Source organism: Biomphalaria glabrata, chromosome 5 (assembly GCF_947242115.1).
Source record: "Biomphalaria glabrata chromosome 5, xgBioGlab47.1, whole genome shotgun sequence".
NCBI lineage: Eukaryota > Metazoa > Mollusca > Gastropoda > Planorbidae > Biomphalaria > Biomphalaria glabrata.
This window is the reverse complement of record NC_074715.1, coordinates 27374511-27397911: the sequence shown is the minus strand read 5'-3', so window position 1 is coordinate 27397911 and position 23401 is coordinate 27374511. Positions and strand designations below refer to the sequence as shown.

At 33.8% G+C, this 23401-nt stretch overlaps 2 protein-coding genes across 4 annotated transcripts in view; one reads left to right on the top strand and one right to left on the bottom strand.

Moving 5' to 3' along the window:
• The window catches only part of LOC106075886 (microtubule-associated protein RP/EB family member 1-like), a 34953-nt gene extending 22173 nt beyond the window's left edge, over positions 1-12780 (top strand). The window contains exons 3-8 of one of the 3 annotated variants that reach the window (XM_013236763.2): positions 1922-1960; positions 6198-6304; positions 9326-9551; positions 9653-9765; positions 9905-10051; positions 11184-12780. In XM_013236763.2, coding sequence (XP_013092217.2) covers positions 1922-1960; positions 6198-6304; positions 9326-9551; positions 9653-9765; positions 9905-10051; positions 11184-11246 — 695 coding nt within the window. In that variant the 3' untranslated portion in view covers positions 11247-12780. The other 2 variants (XM_013236764.2, XM_013236765.2) reach the window with 2 other exon arrangements.
• A 140-nt stretch (positions 12781-12920) lies between these two features.
• Positions 12921-23401, bottom strand: part of LOC106075885 (carboxylesterase 4A-like) — an 83861-nt gene continuing 73380 nt past the window's right edge. Inside the window, exons 9-12 of the mRNA XM_056029951.1 lie at positions 21368-21441; positions 19270-19390; positions 17118-17253; positions 12921-15623 (exon numbers count right to left, since the gene is read on the bottom strand). Of these exons, the coding sequence (XP_055885926.1) occupies positions 15206-15623; positions 17118-17253; positions 19270-19390; positions 21368-21441 (749 nt within the window). The 3' untranslated portion in view covers positions 12921-15205. The remainder of the gene's footprint in view (positions 15624-17117; positions 17254-19269; positions 19391-21367; positions 21442-23401) is intronic.

Here is a 23401-nt window from a genome sequence, read left to right as displayed (position 1 = left end):
GCAAAAAGGAAAAACTCTTCAATACTTAGAAGAAATAAGAGCTGAGCTGGTTGGGTCATATTGTAAGACATGACTCACTTTTTACAAAATCATCCATTAAGATGCAGTGGAGGGAGCACAAAGAAAAGTTGGATGGATAACATGAAAAAATAGACTGGACCCTGTTGATATTATGCTAAGAATACCTGCTGATTGGAAAGAGTGGAGGTATTTGGTTAGGGGAACTGTCACATCACCCCTTTGACGAAAGTCAGAGGACAGATGATCTAGAAATAATTAATATTTTTCTTGTCTTTTCTTATACCTAGAGTCTTGATTATCCAGTTCTAATAGATAATGCTCTCGTTGGTTGGATTTCTTATAATTGACCCAATCAGGTTTTTATTAGTTGAACCTTACATTTTTACTTCTTGATCTGGCACCATTTATAAGCCTCCATGCACTAAATCTCCATGCTAAGATTGCTCTCGTGTAGCACTGTCTAGGTATCTTGCAGTGTTCTGTAGGATTTGCCTGTCCCTGTACTGGGCAAGACTCTTTTTGTACCTTTGAAATTGTTACTGAGCACCCCTTGCTTGTCCTAAGGTTTTGTCTTAAATGTAGCTGTGTTGCCATCTGGGATCAAGGTTCTCTTGATTCTAGCATAGTAGGCTCCTATTGGAGAGTGTTCTAAATGAAAATGTGCTAGAATTGCTTGATCCTTCCATTCTAGCTGTATGGTGTTTTTTTTAATGTGTTGGTCAATCCCAGAACTGATTAATTGCAGTACTTGCTGCACCAAACTTTCTCCTGGTGTCATATATATATATATATATATATCTTTTGTGATTTGGTTAGCTTTTATCTATTTTTTTTGTCAGATATGTAAGAACATGTGTTGTTGTTGTGATTATTAACTAGGTACTAATGATTTGATGAAGGAGACATGTAGATAAATAAATGTCAATGACTTCTGGAAGTGTCTTTCTGTCTATCGGTCTGTTGGTGTTAGCCCAAGTTTCCGGGATAGAATTGTAGGTGAACTATTTCTTGTGATCCAATAGCATTGACTTGAAAATATATTTTGACTGTATGAGTAAAGGGAGAGTACAGCATTGACTTCAGGTAGAAGAGGCTGAGTGAATAAATGAAAGCAATTAAGAAACATTTTGGTTATTTTTTTTAAAATAAAATTAAAGCAAATATAATGTTTATTAAGGACAGCTTAAACCCCCCCCCCCCTTTATTGTTCAAAATTATCGATTTTTTTTATAACTGAATATTATACAGCATTCATTTCTGAACAATTTGGTGTTTACAACATGTCCAAATTCTAAGTGGAAATATTTTAAATATTTTTTATATTTTGTATACTAACTTAGTTTTTACCACAGAGGTTGTCCTTTTTTGCTGTTTTTTTCTGTTAACCATTTTCATATTTTTTTGTTCAGAGATGGCATGATAAAAAATTTATTTATGAATGTTTTGCCTTGAAATTTGGCACAAATAATGTATATTATGAAAGTGTAGCAGAGTAATTACAAAAGGTTGAAAACTTTTTAGAGTAATTAATTTTTTTCTATGCCTATGAATATGGTTAATTCTGCTTCACAATCTTCTAGTTTTGAATAATCAACAGCTGAAGTTTTATTGAACTAGCTTGAGTAGTTTTCAAGAAATCTTGACATGAAAATTAACTATTTTTTCATCATTTTAGCTAAAAATAGTCCCAATTTTTTTTTCTCAAAAAGTTAAGATATAAAGTAAAATTATTTATTTTCTTCTTATTTGCATTTTTTATTATCAAAACATGTAATTTCTATTTGGGGGTTAAAGTTGTCCTTAAATTTGTTGCTTATTAATTGCAGTATACACTGTAATATTGTTAATATGTTAAGCTAATTCTAATATATTTAACATGAAGTTATATTTTTTTTTATAGGAGCAGCATACTGCCAGTTCATGGATCTCCTTTTTCCTGGTAAGGATTATCTTGTGCTCAGTTGATGAGTTATTGTAATTTGATATATCATCATATTGTTAAAGCTATATTTGGTGTATTTGGTAAATTGAAAAGATTTAACTCTTTCAGTGCGAATTATTTTGATTGAAAAAAATTGAGTTTTCCCGGAACGAACACAAATTTTCAAGGGGGGTAGAGTTACTAAGACAACTATAACTTTATTTTATTAAATAATCTAAAATATTTTATTTTATTTTAAGGAAAATGAATAAATTATTCAAACAAAATTTTTTAAAATTAATTTTAAACTGAGTACGGAAAAAGAAAATATTTTTAAAATACATAAAAAATAGATTTACTGAAAGATTTAACCTTTTAATTAAATATTTAATCCATTAATATTAAAAAATCACAATACTTAACAGAATTAATCACTTTAGATTTCATAAAAGATGAGCAAATGCACTAAGAAATTGTATTATTTACATTTTTTGTGTCCCCGGAAATAAACTAAAAAAAGTGGAACCATTAACATAATGTTGTCTATTTGTTTTTAAACATGTTGGTACTGCATCAAATTTACTATCAAAACAAAGAACAATCAGCCCCACATCCGGTAAATTAAAAAAAAAAGAGAAATAAAAAGTTTAACATAAAAGATAGTGAAATAAATATAAACCAAGTTACTCGCTGAGAGTAACGCCGCACTGACCAGTGCTAGCAAAGCTACTCGCTGAGAGTAATGCCACACTGAAAGAGTTAAGAAGGGGAAAAGTTTAGAAAATTATTTTAAGTTGCATAAGTGAGATGTGAAGAAATTAAGTAGGCTCTTTTTTTTTAATATGATAACTATTCTGTTAAAATAGCAATCAATACTGTATATTTAACCTTCTCAAGACGATGCAACTGATATATCAGCCCAAGGCTATTTGGTGAAAAAGACAAAGCAACTGATATATTGGCCCAAGGCTATTTGGTGAAAAAGACAAAGCAGCCGATATATCGGCTGCGATGTTTCCAACTCTAAGATTGGCTAGCCAGTGTTTGTATCAGCCAATCAGATTAATTCTTACTATTTTTGCACATTAGTTTTTATACGATAATTTGTTTGTATTGATTTTTTGAAGTTAGCTAGTGACAGGTGAAAATTTTAACATGTCTGGCAGTGATATTGATAAAAGCTAACTTACTGACTCAGATTTTCTTAAAACTAAGATAGCCCTAATAAAAATCAGGGCAGTATTGAGGAAAGCTTTAGATCTAAGTTTACACTACTACTTACTAGTTCTAGATCAAGTGTTGACGATGTCTATTCATGGTAACATAGTTTAGAGGTAAGGGTGAGGAGCTGGATAGAGAAGACCCATTTGAGCACTAAGGGATTAGCACCCCATAGACTGTTTTTTGCTCTTTTTTACTATCAATTTAGTTCAAATGTTTGTGAGGGAGATTAATAAATATGATGCCAACTTTCTGACCAACAAACAGCTCAAATAAAGATCCTTGGGTCATAAATGGGTGGCTGTCACTGTGGCCAGAGTAAAGGTGTTTGTTTCCATGGTACGTGGTGGGGGGTGGGGAGAAAAGTAGTAAAATAATGTGATAGCAGTGTCTGAAGGGTCTCCATGTGCATTGTTTCCCTAAACACATGTATTAGGGCTTATTCAGGCCTAAAACGTCTTTAAAAAAATTCTAACCTTTTTAATTTTGCTGTTTTGAAAAAACATTTTTGAGTATAAATTATGCAAATTAGCTTGGCTTATTTTAATGAATGTTAATATTTCGGAAGGATTCCATAAGATAGTATTAGTTCCCTAAGAGCCCTAACTTTGAGACACATCCACTGTCACGGGCTGGGCATTTGTAATCCCCAGGCACTGCAGCGTTTTCCATTTCACACTTCTGATGTGTACCCCAGGAGCTTCCTTTATGCTTGCCCTCCATATTTATTTACATTCTTCATGTTTTCCTCATTTCTGTGTATGTCAAATTTTCTAATAAATTTGTTTGTTCTCGGTCAGTCAGTGTTGAAGTTTCACATTTGTACACAAGAAAAATGTTCACTAAATCGCTCTTAGTTGCTCAGTGTTTGGTTGACCTATTCTTAGGGTTTCCATGGCTTCCTAAAAATTCATTGAATGTCTTGAATTCCGTAGATAAAAAAACCCTTTAAAAATAAATAGAATTGGCACTATTAAATCAGTAGATGGGCCGTCGTAGACGGAAATAAATTCGAAATTTCTAAGTCTGCGCAGAATGTGTTTACTACTCCTTGACAATAGATCTATAAGTCTTACAAGGTATTGTTATCTGATTGATTTTTCAGTGAACACGTTGATATCATCCTAATTGGATCTATGTTACGCATCTTCAGACCTTATAATTTTAAGACTTAATTTTTCCTGTTTCATTTTGTGCCTTTATATTTTCATTGTATTACATTATCAGATCATATTACTTCTGTGCACTGTGAATTTAATAAATAGATCTACAGTTTAATGACCTACTCCTAAATATGTATTCTAGATCTATGTTACTTATTGTTTGTGACACTGTGTTCAATTTAAGCTAATGTGGTCCAAAAACCTATAAATTTAAAGAAATACATTTGGAAAATTATTATTTTTTAAACTTACAATTTCAGTAATTCTTGGAACTTACATTACTTATGAAACAGACTTATTTTTTTAAGTTTATCTAGTGATTAATATTTTCTCATTTAAAGTGTATACTTTTTTTTTTTTTTACTTTAAAATTTAATGATCCCAACTTCTACTATGAAAAGAAAGTAATTCTTAGCTTTAAAACTTCTAATCTCTTCAAAATAATATTCCATTAAAGTCATGTCTTATGCATGCTTTGTCGAAGTAGTATTGTAAAAGAGTTCTTTGAAGAGTTTGAGCAAGGAAATGAATTTCTTCAAAACAAAAGCTAGCTCATTTTCATGTTTTTATTAAGGATTTTCAAACTGATATTGTAGTTTGAATATATTTGTATGTCTCAGTTGTACCATGTTCAGGAATTATGCTTGTAACGTAGAATGCTTGCAATATAAACAATTATCAACACACAAAGTTAATGTAGGGTTCATTACTAATTTAAAAAAAAAAAAAACTTAAGTAACATAAACATTTATATTTGAAGCACACAGTTAGATAAAAAAAAAATAATACTGCAATATGTATAAAAAATAATACTGCAATATGTGGTTGCACTAAACAGTATGAAATCATCTCCAGTTCAGACACTTTAAAAATGATTTTTCTTAAATATTAATGAACTCAATCAAAATTTTGATTTGTATTAGGCTTACTTTTAATCATTTGTAAAACTAATATCATTAAGTTACAGACCATCATATAATAGTTAAAATTATTTAAATCATCTATGTTATTTCAATCATCTATGTAACATTTAAAAAGGACATCTAAATGTTTTGGTTTGTTTCATTGGTGTTGCTTAAACTGTGTAATAGTATTTGCTATTTTAATGGATTTAACTTGACCAGTTTATAGAAGCCTGTGGCTATTTTCAGGAAGTATATGTTTGAAAAAAGTGAAATTCCACACAAAATTAGAGCACGAGTACATCCAGAACTTCAAGGTGCTGCAAGTGAACTTTAAAAAACTAGGGGTGGATAAGGTGAGAAAAGTATTTGCAGCCCAGGAGGAAGTAGTGGTCCACAATCTGGAGCAACTTCACTTTTTGGGGAGAAACTTTCTGCATGCTTGTTGATATAATCTGGTTTGCTTACACTCAATGTTAACCTACAGGCAACAGCTATATAATATATTCTTTTGTTAAATTTTAACTGGTGCAACTATTAACAACTCTGGTTTCACCTTCTGCAAAAATTCATGCATGTTTTTTTGTTTTCACCTTGAGATCTTTGTTGTTTTGTTATATAATGTTCTTGGGTACACAGTGCATTCGGTTGTTTTGTTGGTATTAAATATATTTGCACAATATAGGAACTTTATTAATATTCTATACTGGTATTGAAAGTACTGCTTTTTATTTGCAATCAGAGCACTAACAGGCTGTTTGTATATTGTTTTATACAAATCTTTCTTTTTTTTTTTAGACCTAACTTCATCTTTCAGATGTGTAGTTTGGTCTTATTTTAGGAATGGATTTTATTTTCCCAATTTGTTTTACCAGTTAACACACACAAAAAATCAACTGGACATCTTTGTTGTGTGTGTAGTTCATTCACTAACATAATGATAAAACAAAATAATATTTTGTCTTGCAGGTAGCGTGATACTAAAAAAAGTAAAATTCAATACAAAATTAGAACATGAATTCATACAAAATTTCAAGCAGCTTCAAGCCTGTTTCCAGAAATTAGGAGTAGATAAGGTGAGTCTATGGCGATGGACTGCAGAAATTTAGCCAGGAGCCTGAGGTCATTACTGAGCAATATTGTTTTGCTATGATGAATGCAGTAATATACAATATTATTGACTGCAAGATTTGCTTTGAATGGCACCTGGTTAAGTTTTTGCTGTTAGCCAGAGACTTTCACTGTATTGGTGACATCCTACTGGATTTTTTTTTGTATAGAATTGTTTGAGTGTGGTTTTCTTTTTCATTCTTGCTGTGATGTAGCTCAGTTACTAATAAAACAAATTTCAAATCCTTTTTGTATTAGACATGATTGCTATATTAAACATTTTTTTGGTTTAATTATAGTAGTTTTAGCTGTGTTCTTTGAAGTGTATAATTCACTTGAAGTGATTTGGAATCCAATTTATGTCATGTCTTCCTCATTGAACAGTTTGTATTTATACCCCATGTTAGAAAACTCTTGACAATATTTAGTACATTTGTACTTTTTCGCTGTTTCTTTCACTATTTATTTGTACCAATTCTTTGCGTGTGGTGTATCCATTATTCTGTAATCTGTTATTATTCTGGTGAGGTGCAGGGATAGTCGGTAAGTTTTGAGTGAATTAGAAAAACATAACAGTGCTTTGGCTTTCTTTTGTATTTCATTAGAATATTTAGCATATTGACATAGATAATTTTAACATTGTGAAAAACAAAATCGGATTTATTGTGCTTTTTTTCCTATTTAATGTATAGCATTTTAAAGTAAGTCTTTTTCAGGCATTTATAAAAATATATATATATAAATTATCCCCTTCAAATGTTAAAGTCAAATGTAGAAGCATATCGAATAGCACTTAAAAAGTAATACTCTTAATACCATAAAAAAATGTGACCCAATTGGATGAATTTTTATGAAAGTCATATGAAAGATACACATTAAAGATTTTGGAAAATTATTGTAAAGCAATATAACCATTTTAATTTTGAACCTTGTTAAGTGCTTTACTTTGATCACACAGTTGGTTTGATTTGATAAAACTTCCACAATGTACCTAAGTTCGTTTAATTCTTTTCTAGATAGTGTGATGAGACAGTACATGTGTTTAGGATATGTAGGGTTGCACTGTTGTTCTTTTTTTTTTTTTTTTTTTTTTTTATTATTTATGCTTGAACAGGTATGTACATGTTTTCATGATATTATGCTTATGTTTGAAGTAAACTTTTGGGGGTTAAATTATTAACTTGACTTGTGGGTGATACACACTTTTTTAAGCTCTATTCTCTATTATCATTTGTAAAGTTTAAGTATTCCTGCCTGTATTAATCTTTCTGATTTAATTTAATGACATTGGACAACATTGTTTTTACATTCCATCAGCATCTAAGTAAGTAAGTTGAATCATCAAGGAAAAGCTGACTTGTTTACAGCAAATCATGTTTTCCTCCATTGTCATTCTCGGAGCAGTTTCAAATTTCACACTTTTCATGCTAGACTAAAAAAAAAAAAGATACTTGACAGTTTTTGTAAACATCAGGTGATCAAACTATTTGATCCAAATGGTTTTTCTGTTGCCTAGTTATTATTTTTCCCCACTTGTCCTTTGTAATTTTTAAAGGAAAAAAAAGTATATTTCAACAATTCTGAATACATTAAGCCATTGAGCTGTGTTATCAGTTCAAATGTGTCAGGTTGTTGTTTTCATCCAGTGCTTCTATTCCTGACTTCCTTGCTTGCTTCTTACGTGCAGTGTAGGGAGGTTTTCTTGTAACTACTGAAACATTGTACCTATTAGGCTTTGACCATGTTAAGTTGTTAAAAGGGATAATTATGTTTATGACTCTTTAAGTGACTTATTTATTCAGTGTTCTGTGTATGAAATAAGAAGTCATTTACCGAAATATTTCATTTCCAATGCCTACATCTATGTCAGATTTGCAGTGTCTTAGCCATCCTTGCAGGAAGACTGATATGATAAACAATCTGTGTTTCATTTATGGTTTAATAGACGTCATATGTTCTCTAACTTGCAAAAAGCCACAGTTGTTTTTCTTTTTCCTTCTTCTTATTCTATGAGTTTAGGAGACATTATAATACTAAATTTTAAGAATTAATTAGCATTGAAACACTTGCAATTGAGTGAAATAATTTGAAGCTTTTTAATAATTCACCTTATGTTGCATTTTCTAATTTCTCCTAAAAAAGTTTTATTTTTAGTCTCAGTATCTTAGTTGATCATGTTTGTGTAAAGGGGTACCTCTACACCTCCAATGAAATCTAGCAGGGAATCTGTGCCAAATGCACCATCATTGACCATCTGAACGGATTTTATCTGACAGGCATGGGCCAAGTGCTTTTCACCCCCATCCCTGTCTGAGGGATCCATAATGCCATTGTCTGTAAAGCTATAAACTTAAATACCATCACCTTGCACTTCAAGATATGACTGTAAAAATAAGTAGTATAAAGTAGTGAATGAATTTCTGTGTTTCATGGTGCAACCCTATATATTTAGGCATTAGTAGTGCACTTAGTGTACAACTAAAACAATTTCATTTTTTCAGCTTTAGTTCTTCAAATTATCGTCATTATGGGTAATATCAATTTTACTATTAAAGCTTGCTATAATCTAATATTGCAAAATTGTTTTGGTCTGAGCACATACATAATCTAGGGCTTCGCATTAGTGGAGTACTTCACCAAAACTTGCATTTTAAATATCTAAATACAGTTTGTCTTTCTCTTCAGTCCTTATTAAATAATTTAATTCATCGCTTTCTATTTCTTGCATGATGATTTTGTATTTAAAATAAATTTTGATAACTAATTTTCTACTTTTGAATTTTTACTAATACTAAATATTCTAGTTTAAAGAAATAACCAAATAACTCATTCAAACATATTAAAATAAAATGTTAATAAATATCAGATCAACTTGCTTAGCTGTCATGAAAATCTCTTAATTATTGGTAAGTTTTAAAAATAAGTTCCAAACCACTGAGGAGAGGCTGCTTAGCAAGTATAGTTTTGACTTTCTTTTTTTCTTGTAGATAGTACCTGTTGAAAAACTTGTCAAGGGCAAATTTCAAGACAACTTTGAGTTTGTGCAGTGGTTTAAAAGATTTTTTGATGCAAATTATGGAGGTCAGGAATATGATCCAGTTTCAGCTAGAGGAGGAGAACAACTAGGACAGGTTGCGAAAACTGGAGCTATAAATAAGGCCCCGACAGCCAAGCCTTCAGTTTCTAAAACTAGTCAACCTCCACCACAAAGAAGTAATTATTAGTCATTCTTTGCTAACTTAAGTTAGGATCATTTTATCTTATGTCTATTCTTGGGACATATCAATATTAATTGAACCAATCTAATTCTACAGTAGTGAAACAACCAAGTAAAAGTCCTGCTAGTAATTTGGTCAGGAGGTCGCCTGGTGCACCTAATCACTCTGCTGGTGGGGATAGTCAAGTCATAGAAGAACTGAAAGGACAGGTATGTTTTGTCATTAAACAGTGAGTCTACCTTTAGTTTTTTTGTTTTTTTTTTTAATTTGTTGTCTTTTTTTATTTTTTTTTTTTATAGGTTTTATGAAAATTATATATTTAATTAATTGTCTCTAATTAAACAACAGATAGAACAGTTGAATATTGATAAAGAAGGATTGGAAAAAGAGAGAGATTTCTACTTTAACAAGTTGCGTGAAATTGAAGTTATCTGCCAAGACAATGAAGGGATGCCTCACATCAAAGAAATCATGGATGTTCTCTATGCAACTGAGGTATGTTTGGGAATTAAACTTTATCATTTAAAGCTCATCATGAGTCTGCTTGTGGTTATAAGTCACCAATTAAAGATCTCAATCTAAACATTTCTTTAAAAGGCTCCAGGTTTTACCAAGCTTTGTAGTGTCAACACTAAGCTAGCATCACCACATTTTTTAAACAGAATGTTGTCTGCTTGCCTTGTAGGTTCCATTTCAGTTACTGCATTGTGGCAATTAGTTGAAATGGTGCCTATTTAAAGCCTCACTTATTGATGGATGACATTATAATAATAGAATGTTTTTTTAATTGTACTATAAGTGAAAGTTTGAAAAGATAATCATGGTAAACTGTAAAGGATTATGTTAAAACATTATTTTCTTCTAGGCTTTGTTTTAAATTTACTTATTGATGACTTCTCTTTCTAAGCTCTACCTTGAATCCTTTGTTAATGGGTGGAAATGTTTCTTTTATTTTCAGTAATACAGTTGTCTTTTGCGCAAATTTAGAAAATGTGCAATGAAAAATTAATGACATGCGGAGTGTGGATAAAGAAATTAGGAAATTAAATGTTTTTTTTAAAGCATGTTATAACCTTAATTTGCTATTTTGTATTCACTTAACAAAGAAATTGATTAATAATGATTTATTTATTGGTTTTAAAACACTAATAGCATTGAACCGAGAAATGGATGGAAAAAACCTATCCTTTAATATCTTTTAAAATGTACTAACTAATACTGTCTGTTCCGAATATCATTTGATAAAAGAATTGATTCATATAAAAATTGTTGATCTAATTTCAGTGTTAAATAATATAAAATAGTATATTATTTGTCCTCTTGTGAATGGAATATTATAATTCTGTTAAAGTTCAAACTGAAAGCCTTTCATCTCTGTACAAGAATTTTTTTTTACACGTTTGTCTTTGGGCATCAAATGAATCTATTTTTATTTCTATTTGCTTTCAAAGCTGCAATACATTTTTTGTAGCAATTCTTATTTTTAAAATATGTGCAGTTGTTTTTATTTCATGTGAAGATTATACAAATTTGACAGAGTCAATAATGATTTCTTAACAATTTAGCCAGCATTTAAGTATTGCACATCTACTTGCATAAAACAGTTTTGATATTGATGCCTTCACAGGAAGGATTTGCTCCACCTGAAGATGACCCCGAACTGGATGGCGGAGAGCAGGAAGAATATTAATAACCATTTCCATCAGAACATTTCCCAAGAAGAAGCCCTTGTGAGAAATTTGAGACAAGAAATTGTATTGTTTCTGAACACCAGCATTTGTTTCATCCCTTTGTATATTGGTTCAGGTGGGGAGAAAATGATGGCCACTGTCTGAATGAATGCACTTTTTTTTTGTCTTTTCAAACTTTACCTTGTCTGTCTTTGAATGGATGCACTTTTTGTCCTTTCAAAATTCTGTCTTCTTTGTTCACTGTGCCACTGTGTGCTTGGTAATGTGTTCACTCTCTTTCTAGAATTGTTTAGTGTAATCATGGCTGAAGCATGCCTATTGGAGAAAAATGATAATTATCTTGTGTCCCATTGGTCACTCTGTCTTAGGTTGCTCATTATAAATCATCAAGACCATTGGCTGTCACTCCTCTCTGGGGATAGAAATCTATAAATATTCATGTTTGTACAACACCTCTATTTATTATTCTTTTTTTTTTATATATATATATATATTATTGATTACAACTTTATGACTCACGCCAATATTATTCAAGCTAAACATTTTTGCTAAGTAGCAGCAATAGACTTGAATAGTTAAGAAATAGTAACTCTTCCAAGTATCCAATATTGGTTCAGTGATACTCTTAACAAATGTGTAATTAGCAAAACAATTTATAAATAAGGATTGAAAATCTCAAGATTATTTTCTCTCACATATTTCTGTTTATGTATTTTTTGTTGTTAAAATTGTTTCCAAAAAAGAAATCTAGTTTTATCAGTTGTAGTCAAATGACACTGACTATATATTCCACTCATGATTGAAGAAGCTAACCTAGGACAGTGTCTTTGTGAAGTCTAACAGCCTTATGAGTTGACAAAGCAGGAGTGTTGCTTGTTTCATTCTGCTTATCTGTGGACTTCCATGTTTGAAGCTGTGATTATTTGTCAGCCTGACTGTTATGTTTTCAAATACAAGACAGAAATGTGTTGTTTTTTTTTCTGCTGCTTTGCCTTACACTCAAAGAATGCCACCACTACTGCATTATCAGTGAGGTACATTGATTCTTATCTGACAGTGCTACAGGCACAGTCTCTAATTCTTGTTCTATAAATGGTATTTATAACTATTACAGAGATAGAGGGCAAAAAATTTCCTTGAACAATTTTAAAATCTATATATTAGACAATGAAATTTTTTTTACGATCGATGTTAACAAAATTTGTTAGAATGAAATATCTATGATTTGAGAATGAAATATCTATGATTTGGAATGCAAGTAATTCTAAGCCATTTAAATCCTGCTTACGTGTGGAAGGAAATTTTGTTTTCTTCTCAATTGACCATGTGTTTTTAATTTTGTACTGCTAGTTTAATAACATTTCTAGTAATTAGAATTACTTCTTAAGTTGTTTTCTCTTTTTTTTTTATACCTTTAATTTTCAAGTAGTAGACTTAAGATTGAACAAATAGTAAGGTAGGAAAGCCTGACAATCATTGGCTTGTATTGTTTCAAATATACCTTTGTATATAAATAAAAGACATTTCATAATTCATTGTTTCCAAGTTTTGAACTTTAAATTTGTCATGTGGTATGTAGACTATAATTATGAAAACCTTAAGCCAAAATAGAAACATGGCATGGTTTTCTTTTTTTAAATTAACTTTTACTGATGAAAATACTAATCTTTTTCTGAGAAAAGTCATTTATTAAAAATTGAATTATTTTAATATGTGTAGAAAAAAAATAACAACCATTTGACAACAAAAGATAACTATGCAGGGTTTTTTTTTTTTTTGGTATAAAAATAAAAGACAAGACAACAATCATTTTAAATACAGTACAAAAACATATGTTACGAATGTTACGAAAGTCTATAAAATGTTACTTCCAATGAATTTCTCTTAAGTAGCAAATTATTTAAATATGCTGTGTTTCTGATATGGTTCTGGTATGTAATAGAATGAATTGACAGGATAATATCTTTGACAAAGACTGAATTATAAATTTTTTCGCCTTTGTAAGGAATGCAATATAATCAGTGCTTCATCTATAAAATCAAATCAAACTGGTTTCAAAAAATGATTTTCAATTGTCTCCAAGAGCTACTACTAAAAGAACTCAACATTCGCTGTGAATGTTACGTGGAGAAAAGATATTTCCCTATTGAAATATCCATATCTTTTGGGACATGTATAAACCTGGTTAGAGGAGGAAGGGGGGGGGGGGGGAGTTAACAAGAACAGGTCCCATTGCTACTAAAGTATTGCGACTAAATCAAATCATGTATTATTATATATCTGAACAGGAAATCAAATTAAAATCTTTGTATCATTGCTTTCAACAAAGAAAAGCAATTTTGAAATTCTATAATGAAAACAGGCAATATGATTAGACCTACAAGTATCACATTAGCATCTACTGGCTCTATGCTTTTTTCAGAAATCTAAACATGCACTACAAGGAAATAATTCATTTATGTAACTAATTATTTCAGTTCATTTGAAATAGACATAATTAATAATTCAATGGCATTCAAAAACTACATTACCATTTTTTTTTATTTACTCCGGCACCATGTTTTAACAAAAAGTCACATAACAACCAATCCAGATCTATAACCTCCAAAACAACATACTGACATTTAAAGGATAGAAATATAAAAAAGGAGTAGCCAAGATGTAGCATTGTAGCTACTACTTGTCCAAATTTACAAAAAAAAACAACTCCCACTCCCCCCCCCCTCTCCCTCCCTCCCCTAGTGTACAAATCCTACTACTACTACTATCTTGGTTTCAAGATTGTCAAAGCCTAGATCCTACTGTTTTTTGTTCTCAAACAAATGTAGTTAGATACAAACCCTTTCTTTTGGTCTTCAATAGTTCAACATATGCATTCCATCATTTCTAGTCATTACTCACTGGATCCATTTATTTATAAGCTTAACAGGCAGTGAGTATCAAGGCGAAAAATAATAACTAATCAAAATATACTATACTATAAATTTAAAAAAAAGTTTCGCATTCTTAATGGCTCAATTAAGAAATATGTGTAACCAGGCTAAATGACATTAAATCAGAAAAAAAACATCACAATGATTAGTTCAAATAATTATAATATAGCAGCACTGTTTGATAACAGTGAGTCATTTTCCATGTCGAAGCTTTGATAAAGCATAATGAAAATTACAAAATGAGAAACATTTACAATAGGAAGAAACAAAAAGATATGTAATTTCTTTTGATGTCCACTATGGTCAATGAGTCAACACTGCCTGGCCTCAACAAATCATCCTTGTGAAATGAGTAGAACATTAAACTATTTAACAATACAACAATATTATTGCATTTGTAAAGCTCATTCACAGTCGATCTTAGGCCTTAACATTTCCAGAATGCATTGTTGACTAGATCAATATAAACCTTACAAAATGATTTCAACAGCTTGCTTCAAAGCCAATATTTCTTCAGGATACAAACTGTAAGTCAGCTGTGTTTAAAAAGCACATCCAAGTCAGTCAAGAGTAGAATCTGAACAGAAATGTCTCTTTTTAACAGATGTAGTAGAATACGTCTTTTAACATGTTTGGACGTTTCCAGCTTGGTGAAAACACACTTCTCTTAAAACGCTGTATGACAATGTGAACACCTCTACTACAAATACCTCCTATGTTTGATCTCTGCTCACAAGAACAAAGTAGAAAATATCTGGTAAACATTTCAAAGAACAACACGATGGAATGCCTCAAAGAGTTGTGTCAACGTCGACTTACGGAGTAGATCTCTAAGTGTAACATACATAGCCTTGTATGAATGTTCTTTTTTTTTAATTTTATGTCTTATCAACATTGGTCAATATTAACACTTTAGTAAGAACACAAATCAGCCTTTTTAGGTTATATCAGTAGTGGATCAACAATGAAATGATGTATATATTATCACAACCATACAACAATACCAGTACACCCAACCATAGTGCCTACAGAATGGCCTGTCCACTACTGACACTGCTTTGTCTAATTAATGTTTTCACCTTCCGTCTGACTTGGCAATAGAATGCGGACAATAAGATGGTCAAGATAGACAGCCCAATGCAAGCGGTGATTAGGATCCAGCTGCTCGATGGTTGTGTCAGAACGTAGCTCTGCAAACATCTCTTGCAGGCTGGGACAAGGCTGTCAAACGAGCTCGTGTTCAGGAGGTGAATGTCCCTGCGGAGCTGATGGAGGTACAGATTAGGAACAAAGTTATTCCAGAAAGCCATTTTGCTCTGTTTGAATGAGGTTTCCAGCAACAGAGTGGCATCGTCGTTGACCAGTGTCATCCGTGTGAACGAAGGTGTGGAAATAGTGTACGGGGACATGTGGAACTCTTCTAGTGGCTCCAGAGATGGTAGGCTGAGAAGAAAGATGGAACAGTGGATCAAATTAAATAAGTATTGCACTTGACAATTTTCTTCTTCCTAATATTCAATATATTCTTTAGCAAATACTAGCAAATACCTAACCATTGAAAATGAATTATAGAATATCATTTGGATAATAATAGAGGGAATATTTTTTTTTGACATAGTGTATCTTATAGCACATAATAAAGGAAAATAGTATTCATTCATTGTACACATATTTAATAGAAAAGATATGATTTTGTAGTTGAATTTTCTTTTTAGACTAGAAATTAGTAGAAAGTTGATGATTTGTTGCAGCAAAGGCAGTGTTTAGAGAAAGATTGAACATAGTTCTCCTTAAGAAGGTGCACTATTAATGGCTGGCCTAGGGCTCAGAGTCAAGCAATCAGGCTTGTGGTCTGATGAAATTATTACAAGGATAGATCTCTATTAATGGTATGCAATACAGACGTAACTTCAAAAAAAGAAGATGATTTCCACCTACGCGTCTTCCTAGGTCAATCTATTCATTCACGTTAATCGACGACTTAAATTCTGCCAAGTCATTGGATTTCCCGGCTGACTCGGGCAACCCATTCCATGCTCTAATAGCATCAGTTTATTATTTTTATTGTAATTGTGATTTCAAAAATGTAGCTACCTCCCTTGAATTAAAAAACAAACAAACTTGGTTTTTTTTAGTTACCTCCCTTGAATACAAGGTTCCATTGAAATACACAATCGATTAAATGGAGATTTCACGCTGGTCACCATGCATTGATTCTACATCAACTGACCTAAACACTTGTGCGACGCGGTTCGTATGAATAGATCACTGATATACTGCCCAAACTACGGCCTGTTGGCCATAACCGACCCTTGTAGTGTCTACATACAGTTTTTACTGAAGCCGTATAGGGTAGGTTCTATTGGAGAGACTCGACGGTATGTTGTGGTGTCCCATGACACAGGCGCAGAAGACATAAATAAAGCCATGCAACTAGACACCCTTCGGATAACGGCTTTGTGTGCATAAGAAGTCGAACAATTATGCAGGGTTTGAATGGCCATGTGAAATACTGCACTCATCCTTAATCTTTGGAAGCGAAGCCATTGCCATTCATTCATTCAATTAGGCCTACCTGTAGTATTATTTAGCAAATATCATTAACACAATTTAGACCTAAGTTTAGGCAGTTAATGTTAGCATTTAAAAAAAGCAAGCTAAGAAAGTGCCAACTAGTCTTCAGCAAAGTTTCTACACACATTTATGAAGTGTATAAATACAACAACAAAAAGACACCATTTTTCTAAATAAAAAAAATATCTAGATATATTGATCAGGACCTATTACTTGATAGAAAATTGTCAGTAAAATTGCAATCTATACACATGTTACAGACACTAGTTCAAACTTTCCTTACACAACGTCAGCTGTTACGACCTTAGTTTCCACTTACCCGTGCTGTTCATAGTTCACCCAGAGACATTAGTTTCCACTTACCCGTGCTGTACATAGTTCACCCAGAGTTGCATCAACTTAATCGCCATTGTCTTATCCACGTCATTATAACGAAAGTTATCGTGCCCCGTCAGAGGGTAGCCAGACAGGTAAAAGAGCTCCACCCCATGGTACACACCTGGAAATGCCTTCACATTATTTGTTTGTTTGTTTTTAATGCCTTTCATTGGGGATGTATAAATCAATAGAAATTCTAACCTATATATTGCATCAAAAATGTTATAAAAATGATAACATTATTTTTATTATTTGAAACCTTATTTCGTTGACTAAATATTATCACCACAATACTAGGTAGACCTACCAGTAGCCATATTTGCCTGTGCGTTAACAAAAATATAACTACATTGAATTTGTAAGAACATTATAGCTTTTATTGACTTAACCAAGGCGTTTGACCTTGTCAGCAGAACCGGCTTGTTTGCCGTATTAGAGAGAATCGGCTGTCCAAACAAGCTACGGCAACTAGTGTCAGCTTTTCATGAAAATATGGAGGGCACCGTACAGTTTGACAGTTCCGCCAAGAGCGGAGTAGAACAAGGATCTGTTCTGACTCCAACACTATTCGGCATCTTCTTTTTAAGTTGTACTCACCAGCGCTTTTAAATCCCTGGAAGATGTACTATATATCCACAGCAGATCCGATGTAAAGCTATTTAACCTGGCACGCCTTAAAGCCAAAACAAAGAGTCGGCGTATCTTGATTAGGGAACTGCTGTTCGCCAATGATGCCGCACTCATATCTCACTCACAAGAAGGATTGCAGAGGCTTGCGAATGCTCTGGCAGCTGCTTGTTAAGAGTTTAGCCTTACAATAAGCCTCTCCAAGGCCGAAATCCTGGCACAAAATGTCGCAGAAATACCAGCGATACATATTGGAAATCACACACTTACAGTGGTGCAGGAAGTCACATACTTGGGAACAACAATAGCCAGCAACCTAGATGTAGACACCGAGCTGACTAAAAGAATAGGAAAGGCTTCTGCAGCAATGGCAAAACTCTCCAAGCGCGTGAGGGAAAATACCAAATTGACTACGGCAACGAAAATCCTAGTCTACAATGCCTGCGTTCTGATCACACTTCTTTATGGCAGTGAGAGCAGGGCAACTTACATGCGTCAAGAACACAGATTAAATAGCTTCCACCTACGCTGCCTGCGACGCATAATGTGCATCACCTGGAGGGATCATGTCACCAACCAGGAAGTTTTGAAACGGGCCAATATGCACAGCATCTATGCTCTCCTTCAACAGAGAAGACTACGCTGGCTTGGTCATGTCACTCGCATGCCAGATGGAAGAATCCCTAAAGACATCCTATACGCTGAACTTGCAGAGGGAGTCAGACCCAAGGGCCGCCCAAGACTAACCTACAGAGATGTCTGCAAGCGTGACATGAGATCCGCGGGCATCGACCAGTTTGTGGGAGGAGATAACCCTAGACAGGACATCATGGAGACAGACTGTTTGTACTGGTACGAACTTCGCCGACTACAAAAGAAACGAAGCTGCGTCAGCCAAGAGAAGAAAAAGAAAGCTGCCCTGTCAGCTAGCCCTAGGACAGACGCATATACATGCACGAACTGTGGCAAACTCTGCCGCTCCAGAATTGGCTCGATCAGTCACTCCAGATTCTGCCCCATCTCAAGACGTAACCAATGCCAGTAACTCATCTGGGCGTATCCATTGTCTTCCGAGACAGAAGGAGCCATCTATAGGATTACAAAGAGGCGGTCCTATGGATCTGCAATACAGGGGGACAAATCGGTTTCGACCTTTTCAGCTTTTCCCCTAATGGTAGCCGCTAACAAGGTGTATACATGTACATGTCTACATGCGTGACATTTATTTGGGAAATGTTTTACAGTCTAAAGACACTGCATGTCAGTACCTGCCTAATTCTTGATACAACTCCATTTATTCTAATTTTCAAGGTACACGCAGGCCGATTTATCTCCATTCTTTTATTTAAAGCACTACACCTTTCAAGATTTCTTAAAACTAGAACCTATTACTCAAATCGATGAAGTGATAATTGATACACACGAATTAGATAATTTGGTTACATATTTATTATATCGGTAAGTAAAAACAAAAGAGGCAGACACTGACTAAATCACTAGAATCGTTTACCATCGGATCTATCTTGTTGAGACAAGTAATCAAAGTTGTAGAAGTAGACCGTCACATTCCTGGAAGAAAGAAGGTCAGCCGTCTGCTGAGTTGGAGCAGAAATAAAATAATCTCCGACGATCTATTGAGATAAATGCATACATCTATATAAGGTTTTTAAAGATTGCATCAAATGAAGTATAAGTATTGGGGGGGGGGTGTTGGGGGGAATTATATTATGTATGTGTGTATGTGCGTGTGTGTGTGTGTGTGTACTTAATTAATGTTTATTACATTCTGACCCTTCATTCTTTCGGAAGACGTTTATTGTAGGTTCTTATTGAAGTTAGTGGATAGACTCTCCGCCCTAGCCAGCAAGGGGTCTGGGGGAGCGCCTTGATCTCCCCCTCCCCGCCGCCAAGCACTATTTCCGCATTGAAAGCCAACAAAATGCATATTCTGAGGTATCCACAGTGCATTATCCTGCTATGGTTTAGTTAGTTTAGTATTAAAATCTCACCTAAAATAAACAAAATCAAAGCAAAAAATCAGTCACTAAATTCCACACCCCACCCCCAGCAGGGGGAATTTCATTTCGGAGGGGGGTTGAAACGCCCCCCCCCCCTCCATGGCTACGCCCATGCCGAGCAGTAGTTTCAATAGCCGTGCGTTTGGTCTTATAGATATCCAAACTGAACTAACTCAGCTCCACAAACCTCCTTAATGTTGTCGACCACTTCACGTGTAAGGCCAACAGCGCTTTTAGTCGCTCGAAATAATAGTATGGCGGCATTGGTCATTCCTACCAACAAAAATCAAGGTCTCGCCACACTCTATATGGCTCTCGGTGCTCTATAGGAGACATCTAAGGCTACTCAAAGGTGCATTCGCTCCTTAATGGGCATACGCTAGCAAAACGACAAAGTTGCAAATAATCATGTTCTGCTATTAGCACAACTTACCAATCGACAGCTGCTCTGTATAACTGCATGCCAAAGGCGATTTTTATTTGGCGAACTTAAAGGAGAATGACATTTCGATGTGCCTCCCCCCCCCCCCGAAGCGTTATAAAGATCAACTCAGACGCCATTTTGACATCTTTAGCATAAAAGAAATCAGCTGACAGCAGATGGTCTCTGAAAGAGACATTTGGAAAGTTCTCACGAAAGTCTTAAGACACATCCAAATGAAAGCCCTTGCTGAAGACAGGCACAGACGTCGAAAACAAAAATTAGATAGACCCCCGGAGGACAACTGCTATGTCTGCATCAGATGTGGCAAAGTATGTAGGCTGCAAATGAGTTTGCGCGGTCACGTGAGATAATGCATTATCATCATTATCATTATTATGGAATTGAATTAATTTTCAATCTCTGGCACTGCCACAGGGTTGAGCTTCATGAACTCATTGAAGTCCCCTTCACAGTGTCCATTGAGAAATGTTCTGATGATGTGCATGTGTGTGCTTGTAAGTTTCTTCAGCCAAAATTTTTGTAGATTGTTCGGTGTCTGGAGCACAACTTCACAGTGTCCATTGAGAAATGTTCTGATGATGTGCATGTGTGTGCTTGTAAGTTTCTTCAGCCAAAAGTTTTGTAGATTGTCCGGTGTCTGGAGCACAACTTCACAGTGTCCATTGAGAAATGTTCTGATGATGTGCATGTGTGTGCTTGTAAGTTTCTTCAGCCAAAAGTTTTGTAGATTGTCCGGTGTCTGGAGCACAACTTCACAGTGTCCATTGAGAAATGTTCTGATGATGTGCATGTGTGTGCTTGTAAGTTTCTTCAGCCAAAAGTTTTGTAGATTGTCCGGTGTCTGGAGCACAACTTTCCATTCATTTCCAAGCGGATTGAAAGGTCAAGAAAACTTGGATTGGAATGTCTTATAATTTTGACTAACAATTTATTTTTGAAAAGAGGTCAACAATTAGTAAGTTCAAGCTGTATAATGTCTATAGATCACACGGTGTGAAGGGTGAACTTTACTTGATACTTTATGTTACTGGCAAAGTGCGATAGAATGCCTGATTTCACAAATGCAGATAACATCTACACATTTCTAGATGATCAAGGAAACTATCAAGAAATGAAAACTTTGTGGTGCCATGACGTCATCTTACCTCAGCAAAACCTTTTTTGATCTCCTCGTCTTCAAACTCATAAGGCCACTGGTAGTACTGTTCCATAACATTGTCTGTGTGGAGGAAAGTAAAAGTAAAGAAACAAGCAAACTATAAAATGTTAAACAAAAAAAAAAACAACAAAGCTTATCTAAGGGGAAAGCACTTACAACTATAGTACCAAGAATTTAGAAGTAGTTTCCCTTTTTCGATATTGAACCAAATGATATTGAACCTAATGATTTATTGACTTATTGGTTAATTTTTTAAATTGATTTATGTTTTGTTAGGTACAATAAATAATTGTTAAAAGTTTCAACTTGATCCGAGAATGGGTGTTGGAGAATTAAGGTTTTCAATTATCTATAGTGACTAAACCCTATATATTTGGCTGTATATGTGAATACTGAAGATTAACTTCCTTTGTTGGTATCAAACAAAATAATAAATTGCTATTAATTAAATGACTAATTGGTTAATTTTTTTATCGATTCATAAATAATTGCATATATTAACTTAAATTTTTAACTTAAAAAATGACCCGAGAATGGGTGTGTGAGAAATAACGTGTACAAACTTTGTACCAGACAATGTTATGGAACAGTACTACCAGTGGCCTTCTCGTGTAACTCCCAGTCTCCCATAGTACACATATTTTTAAAATAGTCTTTCTCAACTTAAAATGGGTTTTCTTCCATTGATTTGAAAGTAAATGTCTCGCATAGAAATATTTCAGTAGACACATTAAGTGTATTTGAAGATTGTCCAATATAGTTATATATAGACAAAGTACAATGTCCATATCTTTAAGACTTGTAAGACCATTGTTATCCTCTCTTGCTCTTATCTTATCTTATATAATACAGACGTTACTTCAAAAATGAAGATGATTAAGTCCTACGCGTCATGCATTCAGTCATGCATATTAACCAATGACTTAAATTCTGCCAAGTCACTGGTTATCCTGGCTAGCTCAAACAATCCATTCCATGCTCTAATAGGACTAGGGAAGAAGGAGTATTTGTACAAATTTGTCCTAGCATATTGGATGAGGAATGTGCCTTTATCTTTGTGTCTCTATGAGTATTTTATTAAATTTTGTTTTTGTATTTGAAGATTATGGTTCAGTGTTTTATGTATAACACATAATGATAATGAAACTAAAGCTAACATCCTAAGCAAATACTTTGCATCAGCATTCTCAGCCCCAGGAGACAAAGACATATTACTTAATTTGAACCAAGTAAACAACATAGGAGATATAGAAGTACAAGAAAAGGGAATCCAAAAACTATTAGCCAACATCAAACCTAATAAAGCATCTGGGCTCTTGTTGTATCTTGACATCATGAACTCTTCAAGACTCTTGTACAAAGCTTCTATCTACTTTGTACGCCCATCTGTTCAAATGTACACATCTTGTACACTTTATTTCTCCCACTTCCCAGAGTCGGATCAAGTTGAAACTTTGCACAATTATTCATTGTTAATGACAACGCACGAATAAATCACAAAATTAGCCAATTCTCTAATCAATTAGTCGTAAATGAGTAAATTTGTTTTATATATATTTAAAAAGTTCTAAGCTTTGGAAAGATAAGCCTTGTGTAAAAATTAGGTCGTTCACTAATCATTTTAAACTAACATTTGTCTATAAGACCTTCTACTTTTTATAAGGACTAAGAAAAAAAGACGTTGACAAAGCTTTTTTTTTAAAATTTGAAAGCAGCTGCAAGTTAACCAATTTGTTGACATTAAGTTGGGATTGATGCGAGCTTGTCTGAAAGGCGTATTCGTTTCCGGGAGGGGTGACATGGACCTTATCATTATCGCCTATTGTAGCACTGTCCAGAAAGACCAATCGATTATAGGTTGCCTAGATGATGTGGGGAGCAACCGATTACCCTTGGCTCAGCGCACTTTGTTAACAAGGTCTCCGATGTGATCATCGATCTTACCGTCTGCTTCCGTTCACGCCCCAATCCCGAAACCGTGCCACTTACAAAGAGTTAGGTAACAAAGTAATGTCACGTG